The sequence below is a fragment of the Oncorhynchus clarkii genome, chromosome 26 (genome assembly GCF_045791955.1).
Source record: "Oncorhynchus clarkii lewisi isolate Uvic-CL-2024 chromosome 26, UVic_Ocla_1.0, whole genome shotgun sequence".
Classification (NCBI taxonomy): Eukaryota; Metazoa; Chordata; class Actinopteri; order Salmoniformes; family Salmonidae; genus Oncorhynchus; species Oncorhynchus clarkii.
Genome location: NC_092172.1, coordinates 7133701 through 7159084, shown reverse-complemented (window position 1 = coordinate 7159084; position 25384 = coordinate 7133701). Strand labels below are relative to the sequence as shown.

The 25384-nt window shown below is 41.2% G+C and overlaps 1 protein-coding gene across 4 annotated transcripts in view; it reads left to right on the top strand.

The window, feature by feature from the left end:
- LOC139384811 (leucine zipper protein 2-like) overlaps nt 1-25384 on the top strand; it is a 168275-nt gene that overhangs the window by 116378 nt on the left and 26513 nt on the right. For all 4 annotated transcript variants that reach the window (XM_071129703.1, XM_071129706.1, XM_071129704.1 and 1 more), the window contains 3 exons: nt 930-992; nt 6438-6500; nt 24817-24891. In XM_071129703.1, coding sequence (XP_070985804.1) covers nt 930-992; nt 6438-6500; nt 24817-24891 — 201 coding nt within the window. The remainder of the gene's footprint in view (nt 1-929; nt 993-6437; nt 6501-24816; nt 24892-25384) is intronic.

Here is a 25384-nt window from a genome sequence, read left to right as displayed (position 1 = left end):
GGGGTATGTCTCTATAAGCTTGGCACATCTAGCCACTGGGATTTTTGCCCATTCTTCAAGGCAAAACTGCTCCAGCTCCTTCAAGTTGGATGGGTTCCGCTGGTGTACAGCTATCTTTATGATACCACAGATTCTCAATTGGATTGAAGTCTGGGCTTTGACTAGGCCATTCCAAGACATTTAAAGGTTTCCCCTTAAATTGCTTTAGCAGTATGGTCATTGTCCTGCTGGAAGGTGAACCTCTGTCCCCGTCTCAAATTTCTGGAAGACGGAAACAGGTTTCCAGCAAGAATTCCCTGTATTTAGAGCCATCCATAATTTCTTCAATTCTGATCAGTTTCCCAAAACCAAAATTGGAACCAACATGTTTTATATTTCTATGACCAACATATGTAGCAATTCTAAGGAAGAGGGCTATTCCCTGGTACAGAAAACGTGTTCTTTGTAAGGCCACCTCTTACCTCTTACTGCATGCCAGTCAGTCAGCACCACTGCTCTGAGTTGTGTCCCTGCACATGTTGTTCTGATGAATCTGTGTGAGTGAAGGAACAATGTTGTACAATAGTGCACCTGTATATGTCTCTCTCATGCTATCAGTCGTTTCTATTGCTTCATGTTCATGAGTGATTAGTCAATGTTGATTCGTGTTACTCTCGTACTGCATGTGTTAAACAGAGAGTGGTTGAAGAATAGGCTCTGGATTAGCTAATTAGATCATTGATGAATGCATTTGCTGTTGTAAATGTGTTCTGTAGTCAATACTTAGGCCTGATGAATCGAAACTGGCTTGTATGAGCGTCTAATGTAATTACATTTGTCACTGCGGATGAAACAGAAAAGCAGTGCAAGCCATTACTAAATGTTATCAATGATTTTCTCTCATCAACCCTTAACTAATACCACCTTTTTATTTGTTTATTTTTTTGCAGAACAAGAGCTTGAAAAATAAACTGCTATCTGGCAACAAACTGTGTGATGTCCATGCAGAAGAGGTAAGCCCTTTCAATCACACCGATGAACAGGTTTAAAAATAAAAAAAAAACATAAAAAAAGGTCATAACTCAGTTGGATTGAATTTGGGGCCCAAGTCTTCATTGATTAGACTGTCCCTCACTTTTACATGCATTTACTCTGATCATGCATATATTCTTTTTTTAAATATATTTTTGGCATTGCAGCCTTCATAAGAGTGCTTGTCATGAAGGCTGGCAAAAACCTTTAGCTTTTAATAATGAATAATCACTTTTTGTTTAACTTTAATAGTATCCCAAGTGGCTGAATCTCTCCTGCACACAAGCCCCTTAGAACAGCCTACCCAGCCAAAACAACCAGCGGCGCCTTGGATAACTTTGTACCCCGAAACAGTTAACTTTCCAGCAATTGAAAAAGCAGTGTGATATTTTGGAATTGCTTTGATTGGTCCTAAAGTCATGAAACTTTCACAGCACATGGAGGGGAATGATTACTTTCAGTCTATGTAAAAAGGATAAAAATAGGCAAATATGGACATACAAGGTTTTTCGAGGACGCCGGCGATAAGCAACACAATATGTTGTGTGCAATTAGGCTTTTCCCTGTGTGTATTTTTGTCTTTTCAAAAAGTCTGTCTTTTCAAGTCCCAGCAGCTTCTCCAGTCATTTGAGGGAGGTGTGACATATATACTTCTTTCCTCAGTAACGTACTCACTGAAGAGAAACCAAAACCCTTCAAAGCTTGACCGGTACACTTCCTATCATCTTTATCCTGCTGTCAATGGACACTTTCAATGGCCAATCAGCTGATCGTACACTACATGACCAAAAGTATGTGGACACCTGCTTGGCGAACATCTCATTCCAAAATTATGGGCATTAATATGGAGTTGGTCCCCTTTTGCTGCTATAACAGCCTCCACTCTTCTGGGAAGGCTTTCCACTGGATGTTGGAACATTGCCGTGGGGACTTCCATTCAGCCACAAAAGCATTAGTGAGGTCGGGCACGGCGCTCCAATTCATCCCAAAGGTGTTCGATGAAGTTGAGGCCAGGGCTCTGTGCAAGGGAAAATCAGCTGAGCATTGCCCAGTGACGCAAGCCTACTAGACGGGCTAAATTACTTTTATGCTCGCTTCAAGGCAAGCAACACTGAAGCATGCATGAGAGCACCAGCTGTTCCGGACGACTGCGTGATCACGCTCCCCGTAACCAATGTGAGCAAGACCTTTAAACAGGTCAACATTCACAAGGCCGCGGGCCATGTTACAAAATGGATTAACAACATTGGTTGTTAATAACAATCACTCAAGTCTAAGACCAATGAAAAGTTAACTGTGCTTGGGTTACCATTTCAACTCACTTTTGACATTCAGTGCCCAGTTTATACTAGTTGAAACAAACTGACAAAACATGAAACGCTAAGCGACAGATCGAAATTTACTAGGGGGGGGGGTAACTGGTCCAACTCAAGGCGTCATAAGAAGAAATTGCACCCCTCTACCCAAAGTAAAACATATTTTCACACTACCCTCCACTTGTACTGTCAAATAAATTTAAATTCCTCCCCACTCATAGAATTAACTCAAAATAATGTTTATGATAATAAATAACAGTAACTGCAACCCTGTGTTTATAGACATGGATATCAACTTTGCCACATCAGCATGATTTTGTGGCACATTCGATGCCACGGAGGGCTACTGGCCAGAAGTTTGATATTTCGACCACCACAGACGAGCTCACTCTCCCTGCCTGTTTCATTACACTACGATCACATCCGGCTGCAGACAATGATCAGCAAGGGGGAAATCAGATTTTCAAGATTTTGATAAGATTTTGATTTTGATAATTATATAAAATATCGGCAACGAATTTTGCATCAACAGGTTTCTGTGCTAATGTACCACACAACCAACAAACAAAGCATACTGACTTTGGGCACTTCAATATCATTGCATTTTCAACACCACAATAAATGTCAATCTCGACAAACAGAAAATACATCCCTCCCTATCTTGTAGGCTTACCCAGTATTTTAGACATGTTGGTGTTTTGTAACAGATGTCTCTTTGCATTCGTCAATTTTCCGCAGTACAGTTTGGATTGATTGAGTGACTGATTTGAATTGTCATTTAAAAAAATACACATACAGTTGAAGTCGGAAGTTTACATACACCTTAGCCAAATACATTTAAACTCAGTTTTTCACAATTCCTAACATTTAATCCTAATAAAATTCCCTGTCTTAGGTCAGTTAGGATCACCACTTTATTTTAAGAATGTGAAATGTCACATTATAATAGAGATAATTATTTATTTCAGCTTTAATTTATTTCATCACATTCCAAGTGGGTCAGAAGTTTACAAACACTCAATTAGTATTTGGTAGCATTGCCTTTAAATTGGTTAACTTGGGTCAAACATTTCGGATAGCCTTCCACAACCTTCCCGCAATAAGCTAGTTGAATTTTGGCCCATTCCTCTTGACAGAGCTGGTGTAACTGAGTCAGGTTTGTAGGCCTCCTTGCTCGCACACGCTTTTTCAGTTCTACCCGCAAAATTTCTATAGGATTGAGGTCAGGGTTTTGTGATAGCCACTCCAATACCTTGACTTTGTTGTCCTTACGCCATTTTTCCAGAACTTTGGAAGTATGCTTGGGGTCATTGTCCATTTGGAAGACCCATTTGCGACCAATCTTAAACTTCCTGACTGATGTCTTGAGATGTTGCTTCAATATATCCACATAATTTTTTTACCTCAGGATGCCATCTATTTTGTGAAGTGCACCAGTCCCTCCTGCAGCAAAGCACCCCCACAACATGATACTGCCACCCCCGTGCTTCACGGTTGGGATGGTGTTCTTCGGCTTTCAAGCCTCCCCTTTTTTCCTCCAAACAAAACGATGGTCATTATGACCAAACAGTTCTATTTTTGTTTCATCAGACCAGAGGACATTTCACCAAAATGTGCGATCTTTGTCCCCACGTGCAGTTGCAAACCGTAGTTTGGCTTTTTTATGGCGGTTATGGAGCAGTGGCTTCTTCCTTGCTGAGCGGCCTTTCAGGTTATGTCGATATAGGACTCGTTTTACTGTGGATATAGATATAGTTCTTTGCTGTTGTTCTGGGATTGATTTGCACTTTTTGCACCAAAGTACGTTCATCTCTAGGAGACAGAACGCATCTCCTTCCTGAGTGGTATGACGGCTGCGTGGTCCCATGGTGTTTATACTTGCGTACTATTGTTTGTACAGATGAATGTGGTACCTTCAGGCGTTTGGAAATTGCTCCCAAGGATGAACCAGACTTGTGGAGGTCTACAATCTTTTTCCTGAATTTTCCTACAATCTTTTTGGCTGAATTTCTTTTGATTTTCCCATGATGTCAAGCAAAGAGGCACTGAGTTTGAAGGTAGGCATTGAAATATATCCACAGGTTCACCTCCAATTGACTCAAATTATGTCAATTAGCCTATCAGAAGTTTGTAAAGCCATGACATCATTGTCTGGAATTTTCCTTGCTGTTTAAAGGCACAGTCAACTTAGTGTATGTAAACTTCTGACCAACTGGAATTGTGATACAGTGAATCATAAGTGAAATAATCTGTAAACAATTGTTGGAAAAGTGACTTGTGTCATGCACAGAGTAGATGTCCTAACCAACTTGCCAAAACTATAGTTTGTTAACAAGAAATTTGTGTAGTGGTTAAAAAACGAGTTTGAATGATTCCAACCTAAGTGTATTTAAACTTCTAACTGTATACTCAAAGATTTTTTTAAGTGACCGGGATTGCACAATACAGTCGGGGACTTATTGTGGTCCCTATTCTATACATAAATACATATACAATTACATAGATAGACACATTACAGAGATAGAGATGGATGAAGAAAATGCTCAACCTCCAGATGAGTATGAGGGGAGAGTACATTTCTTACAAGCTTGTTTGGCTGGTAGCTTAGATGTTTGGGGCTGCTGGTGAACCATGAAGTGCAGGCATAATCAAAGTGACGCTGGACTTGCACACTTACCAGAGTCTTTAGGGTGTCTATGGCTACGTTTCCATCCAATTGGCGGCAGATTTTCATGTGAGTATTCTAAAATCTTCATGAAAACAATATGCCTTTTCAGAATTTCCTTTAGGAAAATGTGGTGCCGGACAACATTAGAGGGAATATTTACATTTTATGGACATTTGAGAAATGTAATGGACGTCCATATGCATTCAGATCCAACCTGGCGCAGCCAGCAGCATCACTAAACAAGGGATGTTGGCCAAATGAGCCACATTTACGTGTCCTATAAAAACAGCCAAAATTACAAAATTACTGTGTAGCATATGCAAAACTTTATCGCCTATATTTTGGGAGGGGTTTAGGCTACTTTCCTAAAACAATAGTTGTCCACCTCACTGTTCAGTTCTCAAAGACTTTAGCACTAAATGTATGAGGGCATCTCATGCAAAGGCCAATAGGCTTAGGTGTTCACTATATGATATTCATATCATAGGCCTAAAGTCGTTTAAGCTGAATAATAGCCACACCATACCAAACCTTCACAAACGTATCTAATCTTTATTAGGGTAATATCAAAAGTAGGTCAAGCCATTGTTTATAGGGAAAATATGAGCAGAAGAGTAAAAGTAAACCAGGGGGGAGAAATGCATTACCCTTCCCTGTGCCCCCAAAGCAAAAATAAACGTTTCACTATTTTGGACCACACCTCCCCCCAGTAAAATTTGATCTGTCCCTTACCTCATTTCACTCTCACCTTTCTTTTAAACTTGTGCTTTTTATGTATTCTTTTAAAATAGGGCTTTCTGCCATTTCACGCTATCCACCTTTTGATTTAAAGAAGTTACTTTCCCGGAGGACGAAAACACCTGTTAAACTCGTATTAGTGCAAAGGCCCCGAGAGGACTGACTAATCTCCAGCATCAGGGAACCAACCCCCATGTGCTTCCATGAGCTTACCGATGTGTAACAATAGTAGTGTAATGGCAGGGATAGCTGGGCACCGTGTGTGTTTGTGCACACGTGTGCTGCAGTTAAAGTCGGAGGCCAGGGAAAGCCATGTATTTTGCAGACTGTCTGAGCTCTGTGTGTGCCTGTATGTGTGAGTGTGTGTCGCCATCCAGATGAGAAGGGAGGGGTGCTACTAGGGAACTGCATGTGTGGTAGAGGTTGTGTGGAGTGGGAGTGGGAGTGGGAGTGGGAATAGGGCTTTAGACAGTGGGCAAGTAGCCAGTGCATGACTGAATAATTGTGTGGGCTTTGCAGTTCACTGAATGGGAGATTTTACATGTTCTTGCTCTCTGTAGGTCCCTCCTTTGAGCCGGAGCTTTGCCCAAGTAACACGCACAAAGGTGTGCTCCGCTGCATCCGGCGAAATCCTTCTACGTGATCTAAAACCAATTTCACTATTTGAATAAGCTAACACTTATTTTCTTATCTTCTACTTGCAGTCCAAAAAAATCCAGGCTCAACTGAAAGAGCTGCGGTACGGGAAAAAGGATTTAATTTTCAAGGTAAGCGCAAAGTGAAAGGGGCTGCTTTATTATGGTACCAGACCAGGAGTAAACAGGTGCTCCAGTCCACCCTGAAAAGAAGATCCTATCTGGGGCCACTTGGCTTAATTGAGTCTGTGATTAGTAAGTTCCCAATGGAAGGGATGGCCAGTACACAGAGGACTCACAGGCTTTCCCCTCTTATACTGTAGTCAGTGCAACGTGCATTATTCTGTTACCACCCTGGAAGGTTTCCTTTGGTTTCATGATGTGTACAGCTTTGGACAGATAAGTTGCAGGTTCCAGATCTGTTTGTGCTGTCTTGTCAACTCCTATTGTCATTGACATGCCACACATCATTTACACAGTTGTCACATCCCCGAAGTGAATAAGCCCCTTTCCAAAAATACATCTAATTTGTCATGTGTTGCATCCGTTTCCACAACCAAAAAGTACATTATCCGATGTCAAACCTTTTCTGAGATATTGTTGAAATTGAAGTCCGATCTATGCTGCATTGCCAAATTCCTTGGAAAGTAGTATACATAAATCAGTATATGGTGTCAAATATATAAATGAATCCTTATGCAATCCATGAAGACCTATTGAGATAAAGGAGACCTGGACAAGACTACAAGCTCTGGTATCATAAACCATCTACAATAAAATGTAAGTGAAAGCAGTGAAAAAAATCCACAGGTCTATCACATAAAGTAAACTATACGCTTACACACAACTACACATTATAATCCCATTCTAATTGGAAGAATTGACCTTTTTAAGTGTATTTTTTTGTATCTAAGAATTCATGTAATAATCATTGGCATTTACGGGGACATAGGCTGACCTTTCGGTTTTTGTTTGGAGGGCTGGGTCGAGAAATGTCAATTGACATTTCTGCCACAGTGCCTCCTATTACCATTTCATAAATGTGAGATTTGATCCCTCAGACCTGTCATTTTTTTAAGCTCTGTCAGATAGAATAATGACAGTGGCTAGAAAAGGGCTCAATCCTCCCCGCTGAGTTTAATGCTTCCAATAGTAAATAGTTTGAATATATTGTCCAGTTGGTCCTCTCGACTGTTCAATTTCAATCTCAAGAATGCATAGACTTTTTGTGGGGGATTGTGTCACAGGTTGGAAATCGTTGTCCCCAAATCTCTCAGGGATGCTCATCCAGAACAACCTCATTCTTCAACCTAAAAACGATTATGGCCTTTAGAAAATTAAACACAGGCGATATAGTAGACAAAAGTGCCTACTTTTGATTTAATTCCAGTCTTCAGTTCTTGTTTAGTCATGTGTAAGACCTGACCAAAGGCATTCATTTCAACAGAAAGTAAGAGGCAGACACTTCACTGACTTCAATGTTTTTTCAGCTTTGCAGTGGTGATGCTGAGGTCAGCTATAGGTTTAATCAATAAATGTAGTTATTGATGACTTTGCCAATAAGCCACTGGGCGTGACTGTTATAGAACTGCAGTGATTTTTGCAGTGAACATAAGGGCTGGGCATCGTTATGTACAAATACAAAAATACTTTATTGCTAATGCTTCACATGATTCATACATGATAGCATTTTACTGTAACTGATGAGAAGACACCATTCCAATTGTGTGGCTCATTTTCATGGTTTGCTTCCTAGAAAAACACATTTTCTGGGAACCTTCCCAGAACATCATTGAAGATTCCAATTAAGTTCGAGTTAGGGTTTTTATCTAACATTAGGATGATAAAGGTCTCAAAAACATTCAGAGAGAAACATTCATTAGGTTTCCAGGTAATGTGTTACCGCAATGTACCAGTAATGTTTCCCCAGCAAACCAAAATTGGTTCAGTGAAAGTTCTCAGAGCATGCGCTAGGTCGCGGCAAATGTTCTCACAACACAAAAACGGTCCATTCTTGGTGATGATCATAGCATGTTTGTATAAAACATTTGCCTGATGTTGCAAGAACGCTCCTGTAAGACATTTAATAATGCACTTTAAATGTTCCCAGAATGTTTCATTAGGTTGTTGGAACAGTCTGGTGAAAACATTGTGGGGACGTCACAAAAGATAGATTCACCTGGTGTTACAAGAGCATTTCCAGGATACATTTCATCTGCTCTTTAACACTAGAACTGCTAAAGCAGTCATTTTGACTGAATTTAAAACATGTATTAATCTTTCATTACATGTTCTTGATATTCCCTAAATAAGTATATACAACACACTGTCGGTGTTAGAAGCTTAGTATCACAAACAGAACTGGAGTTATAACCAGTTTTAGGAGGTCATGTTATTTTTTAAATGGTTTTCCCCCATTGCCTCTTCCCCTTCCGACAGTTGAAAGTGCAGTGCCCAGCTGATAATCACCCCGATACTTGCCTCGAAACTGAACCTAAACCAAAACTAATTTCACACATACACTGAGTATACAAAACATTAAGAACTCTTTTAATTACATAGACTGACCAGGTGAAAGCTATGATCCCTTATTGATGTCACTTGTTAAATCCACGTCAATCAGTGTAGATGAAGGAGAGGAGACAAGTTGAAGACGGATTTTTATGTCTTGAGATATTGAAACATGGATTGTGTATGGGTACCAGAGAGTGAATGGGAAAGACAAAAGATTTAAGTGCCTTTGAACGGGGTATGGTAGTAGGTGCCAGGCGAACCGGTTAGTGTCAAGAACCGTAACGCTGCTGGGGTTTTCACGTTCAACAGTTTCCCGTGTGTATCAAGAATGCTCCACCACCCAAATGAGGGGGGGGGGGGGGGGGGGGGGGGGGTGTATGTACCCTATATCAGTCCACAGAATCCAAACAGTCTTATCAGTCTACTCGCTAGGCTACAGTGAGAGTGTGCGTAATTGTACATGTTGAATGACTTTCAATATATGGGAAAAGATCCACATCGGGAATCAGGTGAGCGACTGTTGGAGAATGTGGTGATGAAGCTTGTGGAACCTTACATTGTCACCATGGAAATGTCACCTTGGACAATTTCTTGGAAATTTCACCATGGACAATTTCTTGGTGCCGGCATCATGAACAAAGTGAGTTAGAAGCTCCCTCCCTCTGCGCAAAATAAGGCACCTGCACAGCGGTTGTGCAACAGTGCTGAAGAATGACAAGATGATGGAAACAATAAAGAGAGAACTGGATACTATTACGCACTACAACCAAACAAAGGTACTGTATGTCAAAGTGTGTCAAGCAAGTGAAAGGTGTGAATATTTGTGTCAACTGTTAGGACAAGGGATAACAGGTAAATGAAATCCAACATTGCATGAAGATGCACACAATGTGAACACAATCTGACAATAACTGACTATTTTATGAGCTAACAATAATGGGCATTTCGACACATATTGCTTTTGTGATGATTTTCACTATTTATCAAGGCTACTTGTCATTTACAATGATGTTTAGGCTACTGATGTTTTCATCATTTGGCTACGCATCTTGCTGACCCTGTGTCTTGGTGATTAGGGTATATATTTTATTTGGTCATTATAAAAATAAGTTGTTACTGTGTTCCAACACAGTGCCTTCTGAAAGTATTTATACCCCTTGACTTACCGGTATTCCACATTTTGTTGTACTACAGCCTGAATTCAACATTGATTAAAAATAGACCCCCCCCCCCTTCCCATCTACACACATTACCCCATAATGACAAAGTCTAAACATGTTTTTGGACAGGATCTTATTTACATAAGTATTCACACCCCTTCGCTATGGCACTCCAAATTGAGCTCAGGTGCATCCAATTTCCTTTGATCATCCTTGAGATGTCACTACATCTTGATAGGAGTCCACTTGTGGCCAATTCAATTGTTTGGACATGATTTAGAAAGAAACACACCTGTCTATAGGGTCCCACAGTTGACAGAGCATGTCAGAGCAGAAACTATACCACGAAGTCCAAGGAACTGTCTGTAGATCTCCGAGATATAATTGTGATGAGGCATATATCTGGGGAAGGGTATAAAACAATTTCTAGAGTGTTGAAAGTTTCCAAGAGCACGGTGGTCTCCAACATTGGGAAATGGAAAAAATATGGAAGTACCCAGACCCTGACTAGAGCTGGCCATCCAACTAAATGGAGCAATGAGGTGACCAAGAACCCAATCACCACTCTGACAGAATTCTTTGGCTGAGATGGAGAACCTGCCACAAGGACAACAGTCTCTACAGCACTTCACCAATCTTTGCCTTATGGGAGAGTGGCCAGACATAAGCCACTCCTGAGAAAAAGGCACATGACAGCACGCCTGGAGTTTTCAAAAAGGCATGTGAAAGACTGAGAGCATAAGGCAAACGATTGTATGGTCTGATGAGACAAACATTGAGGTCTTTGGCCTAAATGCAAAGCGCTATGTCTGGAGAAAACCAGGCACAGCTCATCACCTGTCTTAACACCATCCCTACCGTGAAGCATGGGGGTGGCTAGGGCTGTTGGTGTCACCGTATTACTGCCACACCAGCAGTCATGAGTCATGACCGCAGTAAAATTCCACGTGACCGTTGACAACGGTAATCTCCTCATATGCACTATGGACATGAGTTGGTAGTGCCCAACTCACTAACCACCATCGTGTCGCTAATGGCCTGGTACTCTGGGCTCTATTGTCCATCTAACCACTCTGACATCAATGCAAATGCAATAGAACATCACATCAAACACTATTCATCAAAACTCTATGTGCTTTTAAAACTCACTTCACTTTGATTGATGAATTTGAAGAAAGAAGTTTAATAACAGGTTGAAACTGAGTGAAAAACAAGGTCGTTTGGGATGTTGTTAAAAAGCCTAACACATCGAAATGGACAGAGCTTTCTAAGGGGATGATTAATTCAAAACCCTCATGCATATTAGAGCTTATGCATAGCATAGGCCTATATATGAGTCCAAGCCCGATGATGGTGTCTTTATACAATTACATAGCCTACTTATATTATGCATGGCAGAAAAAAGAAAAAAAAAAAGGATTTAATATGTCTTTGGTACAGAATTGGTCTAGCCTTTACTCCAAAATGAAACTAATTCTAGTAATGACCTTTGAGTGTGGACTGTATTATTAGGCATACTTATGGACTTATGCTATGCTTCAAACATGAGTCTGGGAAAGAAGGTATAGGTCTAGGCAATGCTGTTTGTTCATTGATTGTGCAGCTTGTGCGGCTTACAGAGTTAGCCTACAATTATAGTGAATTTGTATTTGATTTTGAATAGCCTAGTAATAGTGCATTTTTTATATATTCATAGTTAATAGGCTGACATGACCTTTAGCTACAGCATATCCCACCACCATGCATTTCCATCTCCTCCCCTCCCTCCTTCATTCCTTTCCAGAGAGAGGGGCTGTCAACAGTTAAATAAAATATGTTTAGTTGTGAAAACATGTTACTATTGATGTTCCCAAGCAGATTTAACTTGGTTTTTCCAAATTAAGCACTGGATAGCTGCAGGAACAGGGTTCGAGAGCCCATGGCTTATGAATGGCTGCATTGCTCCTCAAACAGCGGTTTGATGTGTGGAGTGTATTTTTTTCCCCCCTGCTCCTGTTCCTGACAATTTGATAATAGGCCATTCTAAATCGAAACAAATTTGACATCTTAGTAAAGACCAGATTACATTGAGAATAGTCTGATGGGTGAAAAACATGATTACTTGATGAGAGAACAGCATGTGCAGTCAGAGGCAAGGAACAGAGCGCACGTTTTTTTTTGGTGACTTTCTCAAATCATCAAAAGCCTTTAGTCGCATCACGCAGCCCATATTTGTTTGGATTTCTACAACATTCTAAGGCTTGTATCATTCACAATTAACTCTAAATCTAGCATATAGGACCTGTTTTATTTTACCTTTATTTAACCAGGTAGGCAAGTTGAGAACAAGTTCTCATTTACAATTGCGACCTGGCCAAGATAAAGCAAAGCAGTTCGACAGATACAACGACACAGAGTTACACATGGAGTAAAACAAACATACAGTCAATAATACAGTATAAACAAGTCTATATACAATGTGAGCAAATGAGGTGAGAAGGGAGGTAAAGGCAAAAAAGGCCACGGTGGCAAAGTAAATACAATATAGCAAGTAAAACACTGGAATGGTAGTTTTGCAATGGAAGAATGTGCAAAGTAGAAATAAAAATAATGGGGTGCAAAGGAGCTAAATAAATTAATTAAATACAGTTGGGAAAGAGGTAGTTGTTTGGGCTAAATTATAGGTGGGCTATGTACAGGTGCAGTAATCTGTGAGCTGCTCTGACAGTTGGTGCTTAAAGCTAGTGAGGGAGATAAGTGTTTCCAGTTTCAGAGATTTTTGTAGTTCGTTCCAGTCATTGGCAGCAGAGAACTGGAAGGAGAGGCGTCCAAAGAAAGAATTGGTTTTGGGGGTGACTAGAGAGATATACCTGCTAGAGCGTGTGCTACAGGTGGGAGATGCTATGGTGACCAGCGAGCTGAGATAAGGGGGGACTTTACGTAGCAAGGTCTTGTAGATGACATGGAGCCAGTGGGTTTGGCGACGAGTATGAAGCGAGGGACAGCCAACGAGAGCGTACAGGTCGCAATGGTGGGTAGTATATGGGGCTTTGGTGACAAAACGGATTGCACTGTGATAGACTGCATCCAATTTGTTGAGTAGGGTATTGGAGGCTATTTATTAAATGACATTGCCAAAGTCGAGGATTGGTAGGATGGTCAGTTTTACAAGGGTATGTTTGGCAGCATGAGTGAAGGATGCTTTGTTGCGAAATAGGAAGCCAATTCTAGATTTAACTTTGGATTGGAGATGTTTGATATGGGTCTGGAAGGAGAGTTTACAGTCTAACCAGATACCTAAGTATTTGTAGTTGTCCACGTATTCTAAGTCAGAGCCGTCCAGAGTAGTGATGTTGGACAGGCGGGTAGGTGCAGGTAGCGATCGGTTGAAGAGCATGCATTTAGTTTTACTTGTATTTAAGAGCAATTGGAGGCCACGGAAGGAGAGTTGTATGGCATTGAAGCTTGCCTGGAGGGTTGTTAACACAGTGTCCAAAGAAGGGCCGGAAGTATACAGAATGGTGTCGTCTGCGTAGAGGTGGATCAGAGACTCACCAGCAGCAAGAGCGACCTCATTGATGTATACAGAGAAGAGAGTCGGTCCAAGAATTGAACCCTGTGGCACCCCCATAGAGACTGCCAGAGGTCCGGACAGCAGACCCTCCGATTTGACACACTGAACTCTATCAGAGAAGTAGTTGGTGAACCAGGCGAGGCAATCATTTGAGAAACCAAGGCTGTCGAGTCTGCCGATGAGGATGTGGTGATTGACAGAGTCGAAAGCCTTGGCCAGATCAATGAATACGGCTGCACAGTAATGTTTCTTATCGATGGTGGTTAAGATATCGTTTAGGACCTTGAGCGTGGCTGAGGTGCACCCATGACCAGCTCTGAAACCAGATTGCATAGCAGAGAAGGTATGGTGTGATTCTAAATGGTCGGTAATCTGTTTGTTGACTTGGCTTTCGAAGACCTTAGAAAGGCATGGTAGGATAGATATAGGTCTGTAGCAGTTTGGGTCAAGAGTGTCCCCCCCTTTGAAGAGGGGGATGACCGCAGCTGCTTTCCAATCTTTGGGAATCTCAGACGACACGAAAGAGAGGTTGAACAGGCTAGTAATATGGGTGGCAACAATTTCGGCAGATCATTTTAGAAAGAAAGGGTCCAGATTGTCTAGCCCGGCTGATTTGTAGGGGTCCAGATTTTGCAGCTCTTTCAGAACATCAGCTGAATGGATTTGGGAGAAGGAGAAATGGGGAAGGCTTGGGCGAGTTGCTGTTGGGTGTGCAGTGCTGTTGACCGGGGTAGGAGTAGCCAGGTGGAAAGCATGGCCAGCCGTAGAAAAATGCTTATTGAAATTCTCAATTATGGTGGATTTATCAGTGGTGACAGTGTTTCCTATCTTCAGTGCAGTGGGCAGCTGGGAGGAGGTGTTCTTATTCTCCATGGACTTTACAGTGTCCCAGAACTTTTTTGAGTTTGTGTTGCAGGAAGCAAATTTCTGCTTGAAAAAGCTAGCCTTGGCTTTTCTAACTGCCTGTTTATAATGGTTTCTAGCTTCCCTGAACAGCTGCATATCACGGGGGCTGTTCGATGCTAATGCAGAACGCCATAGGATGTTTTTGTGTTGGTTAAGGGCAGTCAGGTCTGGGGAGAACCAAGGGCTATATCTGTTCCTGGTTCTAAATTTCTTGAATGGGGCATGTTTATTTAAGATGGTTAGGAAGACATTTTTATAAAATATCCAGGCATCCTCTACTGACGGGATGAGATCAATATCCTTCCAGGATACCCCGGCCAGGTCGATTAGAAAGGCCTGCTCGCTGAAGTGTTTCAGGGAGCGTTTTACAGTGATGAGTGGAGGTCGTTTGACCGCTGACCCATTACGGATGCAGGCAATGAGGCAGTGATCGCTGAGATCTTGGTTGAAGACAGCAGAGGTGTATTTAGAGGGGAAGTTGGTTAGGATGATATCTATGAGGGTGCCCGTGTTTAAGGCTTTGGGGAGGTACCTGGTAGGTTCATTGATAATTTGTGTGAGATTGAGGGCATCAAGTTTAGATTGTAGGGTGGCTGGGGTGTTAAGCATGTTCCAGTTTAGGTCGCCTAGCAGCACGAGCTCTGAAGATAGATGGGGGGCAATCAGTTCACATATGATGTCCAGAGCACAACTGGGGGCAGAGGGTGGTCTATAGCAGGCGGCAACGGTGAGAGACTTGTTTTTAGAGAAGTGGATTTTTAAAAGTAGAAGTTCAAATTGTTTGGGTACAGACCTGGATAGTAGGACAGAACTCTGCAGGCTATCTTTGCAGTAGATTGCAACACCGCCCCCTTTGGCAGTTCTATCTTGTCTGAAAATGTTGTAGTTTGGAATTAAAATTTCTGCATTTTTGGTGGTCTTCCTAAGCCAGGATTCAGACACAGCTAGAACATCCGGGTTGGCAGAGTGTGCTAAAGCAGTGAATAGAACAAACTTAGGGAGGAGGCTTCTAATGTTAACATGCATGAAAACAAGGCTATTACGGTTACAGAAGTCGTCAAAAGAGAGCGCCTGGGGAATAGGAGTGGAGCTAGGCACTGCAGGGCCTGGATTCACCTCTACATCGCCAGAGGAACATAGGAGGAGTAGAATAAGGGTGCGGCTAAAAGCAATAAGTATTGGTCGTCTAGAACGTCTGGAACAGGAGGTAAAAGGAGGTTTCTGGGGGCGATAAAATAGCATCAAGGTATAATGTACAGACAAAGGTATGGTAGGATGTGAATACAGTGAAGGTAAACCTAGGTATTAAGTGATGAAGAGAGAGATATTGTCTCTAGAAACATCATTGAAACCAGGAGATGTCATTGCATGTGTGGGTGGTGGAACTAATAGGTTGGATAAGGTATAGTGAGCAGGACTAGAGGCTCTACAGTGAAATAAGCCAATAAACACTAACCAGAACAGCAATGGACAAGACATATTGACATTAAGAAGAGGCATGCTTAGTCGAGTGATCAAAAGGGTCCAGTGAGTGGAGAGGTTGGTTGGGGGTCACGGCGATTTAGACAGCTAGCCAGGCCATCGGTAGCAAGCTAGCATAGGATGGAGGTCTGTTGTTAGCCACCTCTTCCGTCAGTAGATTAGTGGGGTTCCGTGTGGTAGAGGGGATTAATCCAAATCACACAACAACAACAAAAATAAGAACAATAGATATAGTTATAGAGGCCCAAGAAGAAAACATAATAATAATAAAAATAAATAAATTGTCCGATTGTCTATTCAGATAGCAGCCGGTAAGACAGCTAACGGTTAGCAGGCCGCAGATGGGCGTTCAGGTAACGTCGCGACGGAGGAGCCAGCCGGATCTCCTTCGGGTAGATAACGTCGGCAGTCCAGTTGTGAAGGCCCGGTGGGGCTCCGCGTAGGCAGTAAAACGGGTCCGGATAGGTGACTGCAGCCCAGGAGTGATTGATGGAACTCAGGAGTGATTGACGGAGCTGGCTAGCTCCGGAATAATTGATGTTTGCTCCGGAATCGACGAAAGCCGATAGTCACACGGATAGCAGCTAGCTAGCTGTGAGATCCGGGTATGAATGTCCAGAGAGCAGTTGAAATCCAGGAACATGGAGAGAAAAATTGGTCCGGTATGTTACGTTCCGAGCCGCGCTGCGCCGTACAAAACTGCCGATAGATTTTCGAGCTAAAGGATAGCTGATGACCACAAACCGTGGTTAGCTGAATACTAACGATTTGCCAGTAAAGAAGCTAACTAGCTTCTGAACTAGCTTCTGGATTAGCTTCTTGGAGTTTCTGGCTAGCTTCTTGGAGGATTACAGATTTGAGGTAAATAATACTTTTTTATAAATATAAATTGGTGAGGCGGGTTGCAGGAGAGTGTTTTGAAGATGAGTTGATGGAAAATAAAAATAAAATGTATGTGAAAAAAGTTGTAAATATATATATATATACAGGACACGACAAGACGAGGACAAAAGACGTCTGAACTGCTATGCCATCTTGGTCTCTAGATGATCACGTTTATGCTCCAACATAGCCACTTCACATGCACACACGCTCCAGGATGGGAAAAATATCCTTTCTATTTTATGCTTCATACTATCAAATCATCTAATATAAAACAATGACATGGGATTTATAAGAATATCTTGTCTGCTAAATGAACAAGCCTTCCAGCATGCGGCATGACGCAGAGGCAGATAACATACAGTAGGCCAACTCATATTCTGTGCTTCTGAAATACATTTTCTTCATACAGCATCATCAATGTTTCTTTAGACCTGCCTAAAATAAATAATGGGTTTATTGTGATGGTGTATGTTACATTTACTTATTATACTTATTACTTATTATACTTATTATACTTTTAAAAAAATGTACATGTTGCAAAGGCAAGCATCACTGGCTTGTGTATCCTGAAGATGCCAGGTTTTTTTCCCCCCTGCCTGGATATCTCTGGATATACTGTAGAAGATTTTCCCTTTTGTGACTTCTTTTATAGACATAATTCGATATATATGGGTCACTTTGCCCGTATAGTGTTCAGAGCACTCTCGAATGATGACAGCTATTGTAATGGTTCTACTCTCCACCGTATGTACCCCACACCCTTATTGTATATTCCCCACGGAAACAAACTGTGAGCCTTCGATGGCCTTTCTTTAGTGGTCAATTCTTTTAAAGAGGCAAATTCAACACTCAATAGTCTTTAACTCCCTGCACTCATATTATTCTCCAATAAAAAAAACATATATTGACATTTTCAAATTGAGGCTGTATAGCCCGCATAAAAGGGAAGAAAGCCTTCATTGCCTACAGTATACAGCTGAGATGTTTACAGCATGAAAATAACCCCACTTGTTATTGACTAGCAATGTTTGATCATCTTTTCTGTCCAATTGTCTCGAAATGGACCGCTTTGAATCGTTTGTAAGCACTTCTGTATCCACCATCTTCTTCAGAGTAATTTAGTGTAGGGAGCAATGACTACCTCTCTTTTCAAACGTCATTTGATATGAGGAAATTATATACTAGCCTTTATGCCTGTGATACTTTGGAACAGTCTTTGAACTTTGGAACAATATTCATAAAAGATAGGAATGTTAAGAATGGTCCATGGGGATCTAAAGAATAATCCTGTCATATTGTTTATTATTTTCAAACCAAATCACATTTTATTTGTCACATGCGTCGAATACAACAGGTATTAGAGTGAAATGCTTACTTACAAGCCTTTAACCAACAATGCAGTTCTAAGAAAAGTAAGTAAAAAATATAAAATAAAAGTAGCAAATAATTAAACAGCAGCAGTAAAATAACAATAGCGAGGCTATATACCAGGGGTAGCTGTACAGAGTCAATGTGCGAGGTCACCGGTTAGTCGGGGTACTTGAGGTAATATGTACATGTGGGTACAGTAGTGTTAAAGTGACTGTGCATAGGTAAATAAACAGAGAGTTAAACAGAGAGTAGCAGCAACGTAAAAGAGGGGTCTGGGTAGCCCTTTGATTAGCTGTTCAGGAGTCTTATGGCTTGAGGGTAGAAGCTGTTAAACTTCTTGGTGACAGGGGGCAGTATTTTCACGTCCGGATGAAATGCATGCCCAAATTCAACTGCCTGCTACTCATCGCCAGAAGATAAGATATGCATATTATTAGTAGATTTGGATAGAAAACACTCTCATGCCTGTGAGTATAACAGAACTTATTTAGCAGGCGAAACCCTGAGGACAAACCATTCAGATTTTTATTTTTTAGGTCACTCTCTTTTCAATGGTTTTTCATTGGGAATCCAGATTTCTAAGGGGCCTTCTTGCAGTTCCTATCGCTTCCACTGGATGTCAACAGTCTTTAGAAATTGTTTGAGGTTTTTCCTTTGTGTAATGAAGAAGTACGGCCATCTTGAACGAGGGTCACTTGAAGTGTACTGTTAGATAGAGGCTCGTGACCAGAAAGCTAGCTACAGTTTGTTTTCCTCCTGTATTGAACACAGATCATCCCGTCTTCAATTTGATTGATTATTTACATTAAAACATACCTAAAGTTGTATTAGAAAACTAGTTTGAAATGTTTTGGCAAAGTTTACAGGTAACCTTTGAGATATTTTGTAGTCACGTTGCGCAAGTTGGAACCGGTGTTTTTCTGGATCAAACGCGCCAAATAAATGGACATTTTGGATATCTATCAACGGAATTAATCAAACAAAAGTACCATTTGTGATGTTTATGGGACATATTGGAGTGCCAACAGAAGAAGCTTGTCAAAGGTAAGGCATGAATTATATTTTTATTTCTGCGTTTTGTATCGCACCTGCAGGGTTGAAATATGCTTCTCTCTCTTTGTTTGCTATCCCCAGATAATAGCATCGTTTGCTAAAAAAAAATCCTTTAAATCTGACATGTTGGCTGGATTCACAAAAAAGTGTAACTTTAATTTGCTATCTTGCATGTGTGATTTCATGAAAGTTAGATTTTTATAGTAATTTATTTGAATTTGGCACTCTGCATTTTCACTGGATTTTGGGCACTACCGTCCCACATATCCCAGAGAGGTTAAGAAGCCTTTTGGACCTAGACTTGGTGCTCCGGTGCCGTGTGGTAGAAGAGAGAACTGTCTATGACTAGGGTGGCTGGCCTTCCTCTGCCTGGTATAGAGGTCATGGATGGCAGGAAGCTTAGCTCCTTTGTCTTGAGGAAGAGGTTGTTGTCCTGGCACCACATGGCCAGATCTCTGACCTCCTCCCTATAGGCTGTCTCATCATTGATCAGGTCTAACACTGTTGTGTTATCGGCAAACTTGATGATGGTGTTGGAGTCGTGCCTGGGAATGCAGTCATAAGTGAACAGGGAGTACAGGAAGAGACTGAGAACACACCCCTAAGGGACCCCGTGTTGAGGATCAGAGAGGCGGATGTGTTGTTACCTACCCTTACCACCTGGGGGTGGCCCGTCAGGAAGTCCAGGATCCAGTTGCAGAGGGAGTTCTCAGGTTCCTTAGCATAGTGATGAGCTTTGAGGGCACTATGGTGTTGAAAGCTGAACTGTAATCAATGAATAGTATTCTCACATAGGTATTCCTTTTGTCCAGGTGGGAAAAGGCAGTGTTGAGCGCAATATAGATTGGATCATCTGTGGATCTGTTGGGGCGGTATCAAATTGAAGATGGTCTAGGGTTTCTGAGATAATGGTGTTAGTGTGAGCCTTGACCAGCCTTTCAAAGCTCTTCATGGCTACAGACGTGAGTGCTACGAGGTTACCTTAGTGTTCTTGGGCACAGGGACTATGGTGTTCTGCTTGATTCCTTGGTTTCAGTGTAAACGGTTCGTTCTGAATCACAGTTCTGTTCATGACTGTGCTCTGCAAGAAATCCACGCAATAACAAAACAAAACTTCTGCAATGCCTCATTCGAAAGGCTGACTTGTTGCATTGCTACATCTTAGTGATGCCTTCAATAGCACAACAGTTAATGTCCTTGCTCGCTCACTGAAACCTGGAGACAACTTGACAACAGTACAACCACAGAGATTTTGTTTACTCCAAAAATGTATTTAGTCAATAGTTTTTCTGTTGACGGATGATGGACAACAGAGATGCTTGCCTGTCAAAAACACTGCCAAGATGTCCGCCTTTGTACGTTTGCAACTTGAAGCTCTCAGTCAATATTGACTGAAAAGTTTTGAGGTGAGTTGAGCTTTTGACGGACAAAAACGGATAATGATGAATGCGTATGTGTATTTTATTTGTCTTTTTGTGGCCTGTGTGGCCTCTGTTTTCTTACCATGTGAAGACAAATACAAAATAAGACTACTTCTTCTCTTTGATCAGATCAATTGGGTGATCTCAGCAGCACTCTGAATTTGAGTATTTCACTTTTACACAATGTTACTGATGCAACACCCAACATGTAAATGTACTACAAAGGAGGGTGTAAACCAACCTTGTCACATAATCAACACAACACAGGTGCATTCACACAGGTGCAGTTCAACGCGCCTTTATAATGCCAATGACAGTTGAAACATGAAATCAGGTGTAAGCATTTCTGTATGATCTAAGAGCAGGAAAATACAGGATACATTCAGACACTAGACAACTCAGAAAGGTCACACACTCTTTAAAAAAGTGCTATCTTGAACCTTAAAGGGTTATTTGGCTGTCCCCATAGGAGAACCCTTTGAAAACCCCTTTTGGTTTCCATGTAGAACCTTTTCCACAGAAAGTTATTTTTTCTAAGGTTCTAGAGAAGAGGAGGGGAAGATAAGAAACAACATGTTCCACAACAGTATGGTGGACATATTAAAAACTTCTTAGGGATCGGTGTCCCGTCAATGGGACAGTTGTAAATCATGCAGCGCCTTGTGTCACGATCACAGATTTTAGAGAAACAACAAATGTTGGTACATATAAGTGATTTGTATCGGCTGAAATTCTTGAATTCTTGTTAATATAACTGCACTGTTCCATTTACCGTAGCTATTACAGCGGAAAAAAAATGTCATGCTGTTGTTTGAGAAAAGCTCCTAACAACAAAACACTTTTTTTCACAGCGATAAGTTTGATAAATTCCCCTCTGAAGGTGAAATGTGTACTTACACTCTGATTTATCATCCAAAGGGTCCCAGAGATAACATGAAATGTTGTTTTGTTAGATAAAATCCTTTTTCATATCCTGAAAAGGTCCATATAGCATGCACGATCGATTTTGTATTTCCACTTGTTCAATTTGCAAAGAAAGGAATCTGTGAAAATCTAACCCAAAAAGTTGTATCAACCAGTCAAATCACATTTGTATTTATTCCTCAGAGATCCTAGAACGTAACCAGACTTCACTATATCATTAGGGCTGTAGTATATCCTATATGACACCAGATTTTGTCAGAGAGCGACGCCTTCATGGCACGCCGATGACGCGGGCGTCTTCACTTGATCGACTAACTTTGTCAAATAAGCACCAATTGGGGTCAAACAAAGCTAGATAGATAGCCAATGAGCTGGGCTTTACGGGAGTATCCGGAAACACTGTATCTGTAGTAAAATGTATTTGCTAACCTTGTGCAACAGCATGCCTTTTCCTTTTGGGCAAAAATTATAAGAATATTCAGAGTTATGAAAACTGGATGTTTTGCAAATGTTGAACTTATAATATGGCTACTAATACTGAAAAAGCTAAATCAAAGTCCAAGTATACAGATTTGGCGATATTCTTGCAGAAAAATGTAATATGAATGCAAATGTCTCCTTCACGATTTGCCCAAATGTACCTGGGTGACTTCACACTAAATGTCATGTAGTTCGCTCATACTTCAAGTTATTCTTCTGAAACTTTGCAATTACACTGCTGCCCTCTTGTGGACACCATCAGAATTAGAGTGATGGCTAGAACTGGGACCTCTCTGTTGCATTTCAAAGATGGTGGTATTTTCTTCTACCAGATCTATTGTGTTATATTATTTTCATTCAATTCACACAAAGTGTTTCCTTTCAAATGGTACCAAGAATATTGCTTCAGGGCCTGAGCTACAGGCAGTTAGATTTGGGTATGTCATTTTAGGCGAAAATTGAAAAAAGGGTGCTATCTCTAGAAGTTTCAATTAAGCGATGGTGGAAGTAGGGGTGTAGCAGGTGCGGCAGCACCCCATGGTCTACCGCACCTTTGAATTTAAGATGGGTTAAATGAACTGGACAATGACTGTAGGCCAACCTCTCACATGTAGTCAAATATAAAATGAACTTGAACAAATGATCAAAATTAAGTATTTCTTGCAAATGTCTCGGGAACAGGAGTGGAGAAATATGTAATCAAATCAAATACAACAGGTGTAGACCTTAACGTGGAATGCTTTTTTACAAGCCCTTTAACCAACAAATAGATTTTAAAAAGTAACACAACAACAATAACAATGCTATATACAAGGGATACCAAGTCAATGTGCGGGGGTACACGTTAGTCGAGGTAATTGAGGAAATTTGTACATGTACTGTAGGTAGGGGTAAAGTGACTATTCATAAATAATAGATAGCGATTAGCAGCAGTGTAAAAACAAAGGGGATAGTAGAGACGTCCTGGATGGCAGGAAGCTTGGCCCCAGTGATGTACTGGGCCGTACGCACTACCCTCTGTAGCGCCTTACGGTTGAATGCCGAGCAGTTGACATACCAGGCGATGACGCAACCGGTCAGGATGCTCTCGATGGTGCAGCTGTAGAACTTTTTGAGGATCTGGGGACCCATGCCAAATATTTTCAGTCTCCTGGGGGAAGGGGCAGATACATAACGTTATGCATCCAAGACGAACTGAAATATTATCAGAAGCACGTTGGATCGTTTTCACAGCCTTCATTTCCTTAAAAACAAAAGCAGTTAAACTGATGTCCTTTTGCGTGGGAATATTCATTCCCGTGTTAAGATTTTCGCCCCGGTCCCTAAACGTCTAGCGAGGCCAAGTTGAGCAATAAGTAGCCACCTAAATGTCTGAAATTATAAGCAGAAACCTAACTATGTAGGCTTTTCAAAAATCCTGCACCCCTATGAAAAAAATATTTTCGCCGTCCCTTGACATATTAGGACATTTTCGATTAGAGTCTGATGTAGCATGTATGTGCTAATGTACACCATGCAACACTCCACATCTCCATAATAGCCATAGGTCTTACGTGAACTGACACCCTCACATATAGTCTCCTACACATATTCATTGTCGATCATTTAGACCTGAGTTTTTTTCCATGCCAGAAGACGTTGACCTTGTAATTTGTGAACGTACGCCTGTACAGTATATCAGTCGGAGAGCCCTGCAAAAGGCGCGCTATAAACTTTCACAATGTGAAGTCCATCACCCGGGCTGTTTTTACACACCCTCTGTAAATCCCCTCCTATTAAGCATGTCCTCCCTCCCTGATGACTTCCTCAATATTGTAATGAGTCCTTCTAGAATCAAATTCATTTGAACTCAGTCAATTCACATAATGAATCAGATTACATTTGTTCATAGGGTGAATAAAAACAAGCCTTTTTGAAATTTGAAATTTATGGATGGAATTTTAATTGCGTTGAGATCGAGTTGGCCTCAACCCTGCTCTCGAGCACGCGTGATGGTTTTACCGGTGCCATTTTTTTTTTTGACACGATCAAACCATTGGTGAAGAGCCATCTTGTTTTAGTCGAGACGGTCTTGAATAAATCTAGGTGGATCCCTTTATTCCCCCTTATCCCTCCTATAGTATATAACCCTGAAGTTTGAACCTTGAAATGTACTGGTCTACACATTGAGACGCTTTTGAGGGGAAGGTGTCTAGCGGTCTATAGCTTGGCTTAGAGTTACCACATCGCACAGGGATAAGTCGTGGATATGTATATATTTTGTTAAAAGCAGAAGGGTATTCGTAATCCTAAAAGCCAGACTGTAGGCTACATTTTCATTATGTTGGAATACTGGAACTTGCAAAGGTAGTTTGGTGATATATCAGTCGATTAAAGTAAAACTCATTACCCCAAATCACCTTATTCCTCAAACAGTTTGGTATGTACTGTAATTGAGCCATGTTCAATCAAATCTTCTTGATTCTGTCACGTTTTTATCGTAGGCTTTTGGGGGTAATAATTTTGAGAGGAACACAATCACTGGGATTTTCAGCCAAAAGTGATGAACCCACGCAGAGCAAGTCTTAGCAAGCGCCTCTGACTGAAGTGAAATACATATAGCCTAACCTGTATTCAGTAGTCAAGACACGGTAGCTTAGGAAATTGCTGTGTTTGCAAGAGTTCAACTGTTTCAGCTCAAGTATCTTGTCTTTCCGCAGGGACAGCAGCTAATGGATCTGGAGCACAAGTTAACCATTGCCAAAGAAGAGCTGGAAAAGGCTGCACTGGACAAGGTGGATGTCATTAAACGGTTACTTCCTTGTAATCCATCACTTTTCAGTCTTTCCCTTTGATATTTGGTGACTTCTTGTTTGTATTGTGTTTCTCCTCTTCATTTCTTCTCGGGGATAGTGTTCTCAGTCTAACCTATTGAAATGCTTTGCACTGCCAAACTGTTTTAAGTGTAGCTTTTTACTCCTTAGTTACTAAATGAATAAATGGATGGCATGAGACGACGCTTGCGCCCTACAGTTTTCAACGGCTCTATTTATATTTATGGGTGCTTCAGAGAAGGGAGTTTCATTGTGCTATTCTACAGTAGGTGTAGGGATGAATGCGTAATTGTGGAATGGCTGGCTCCTGAACAGCGTCTACCCCCAAGTCATAAGACTGCTGGACAGTTAATCAAATGGCCAGACTGTTTATATTGTCGCCCTTTATGATTTATTTTTACCTCTTTAATTTATTGCACTGACGTCTCTTGCACGGGCTCTATGCACATTCACT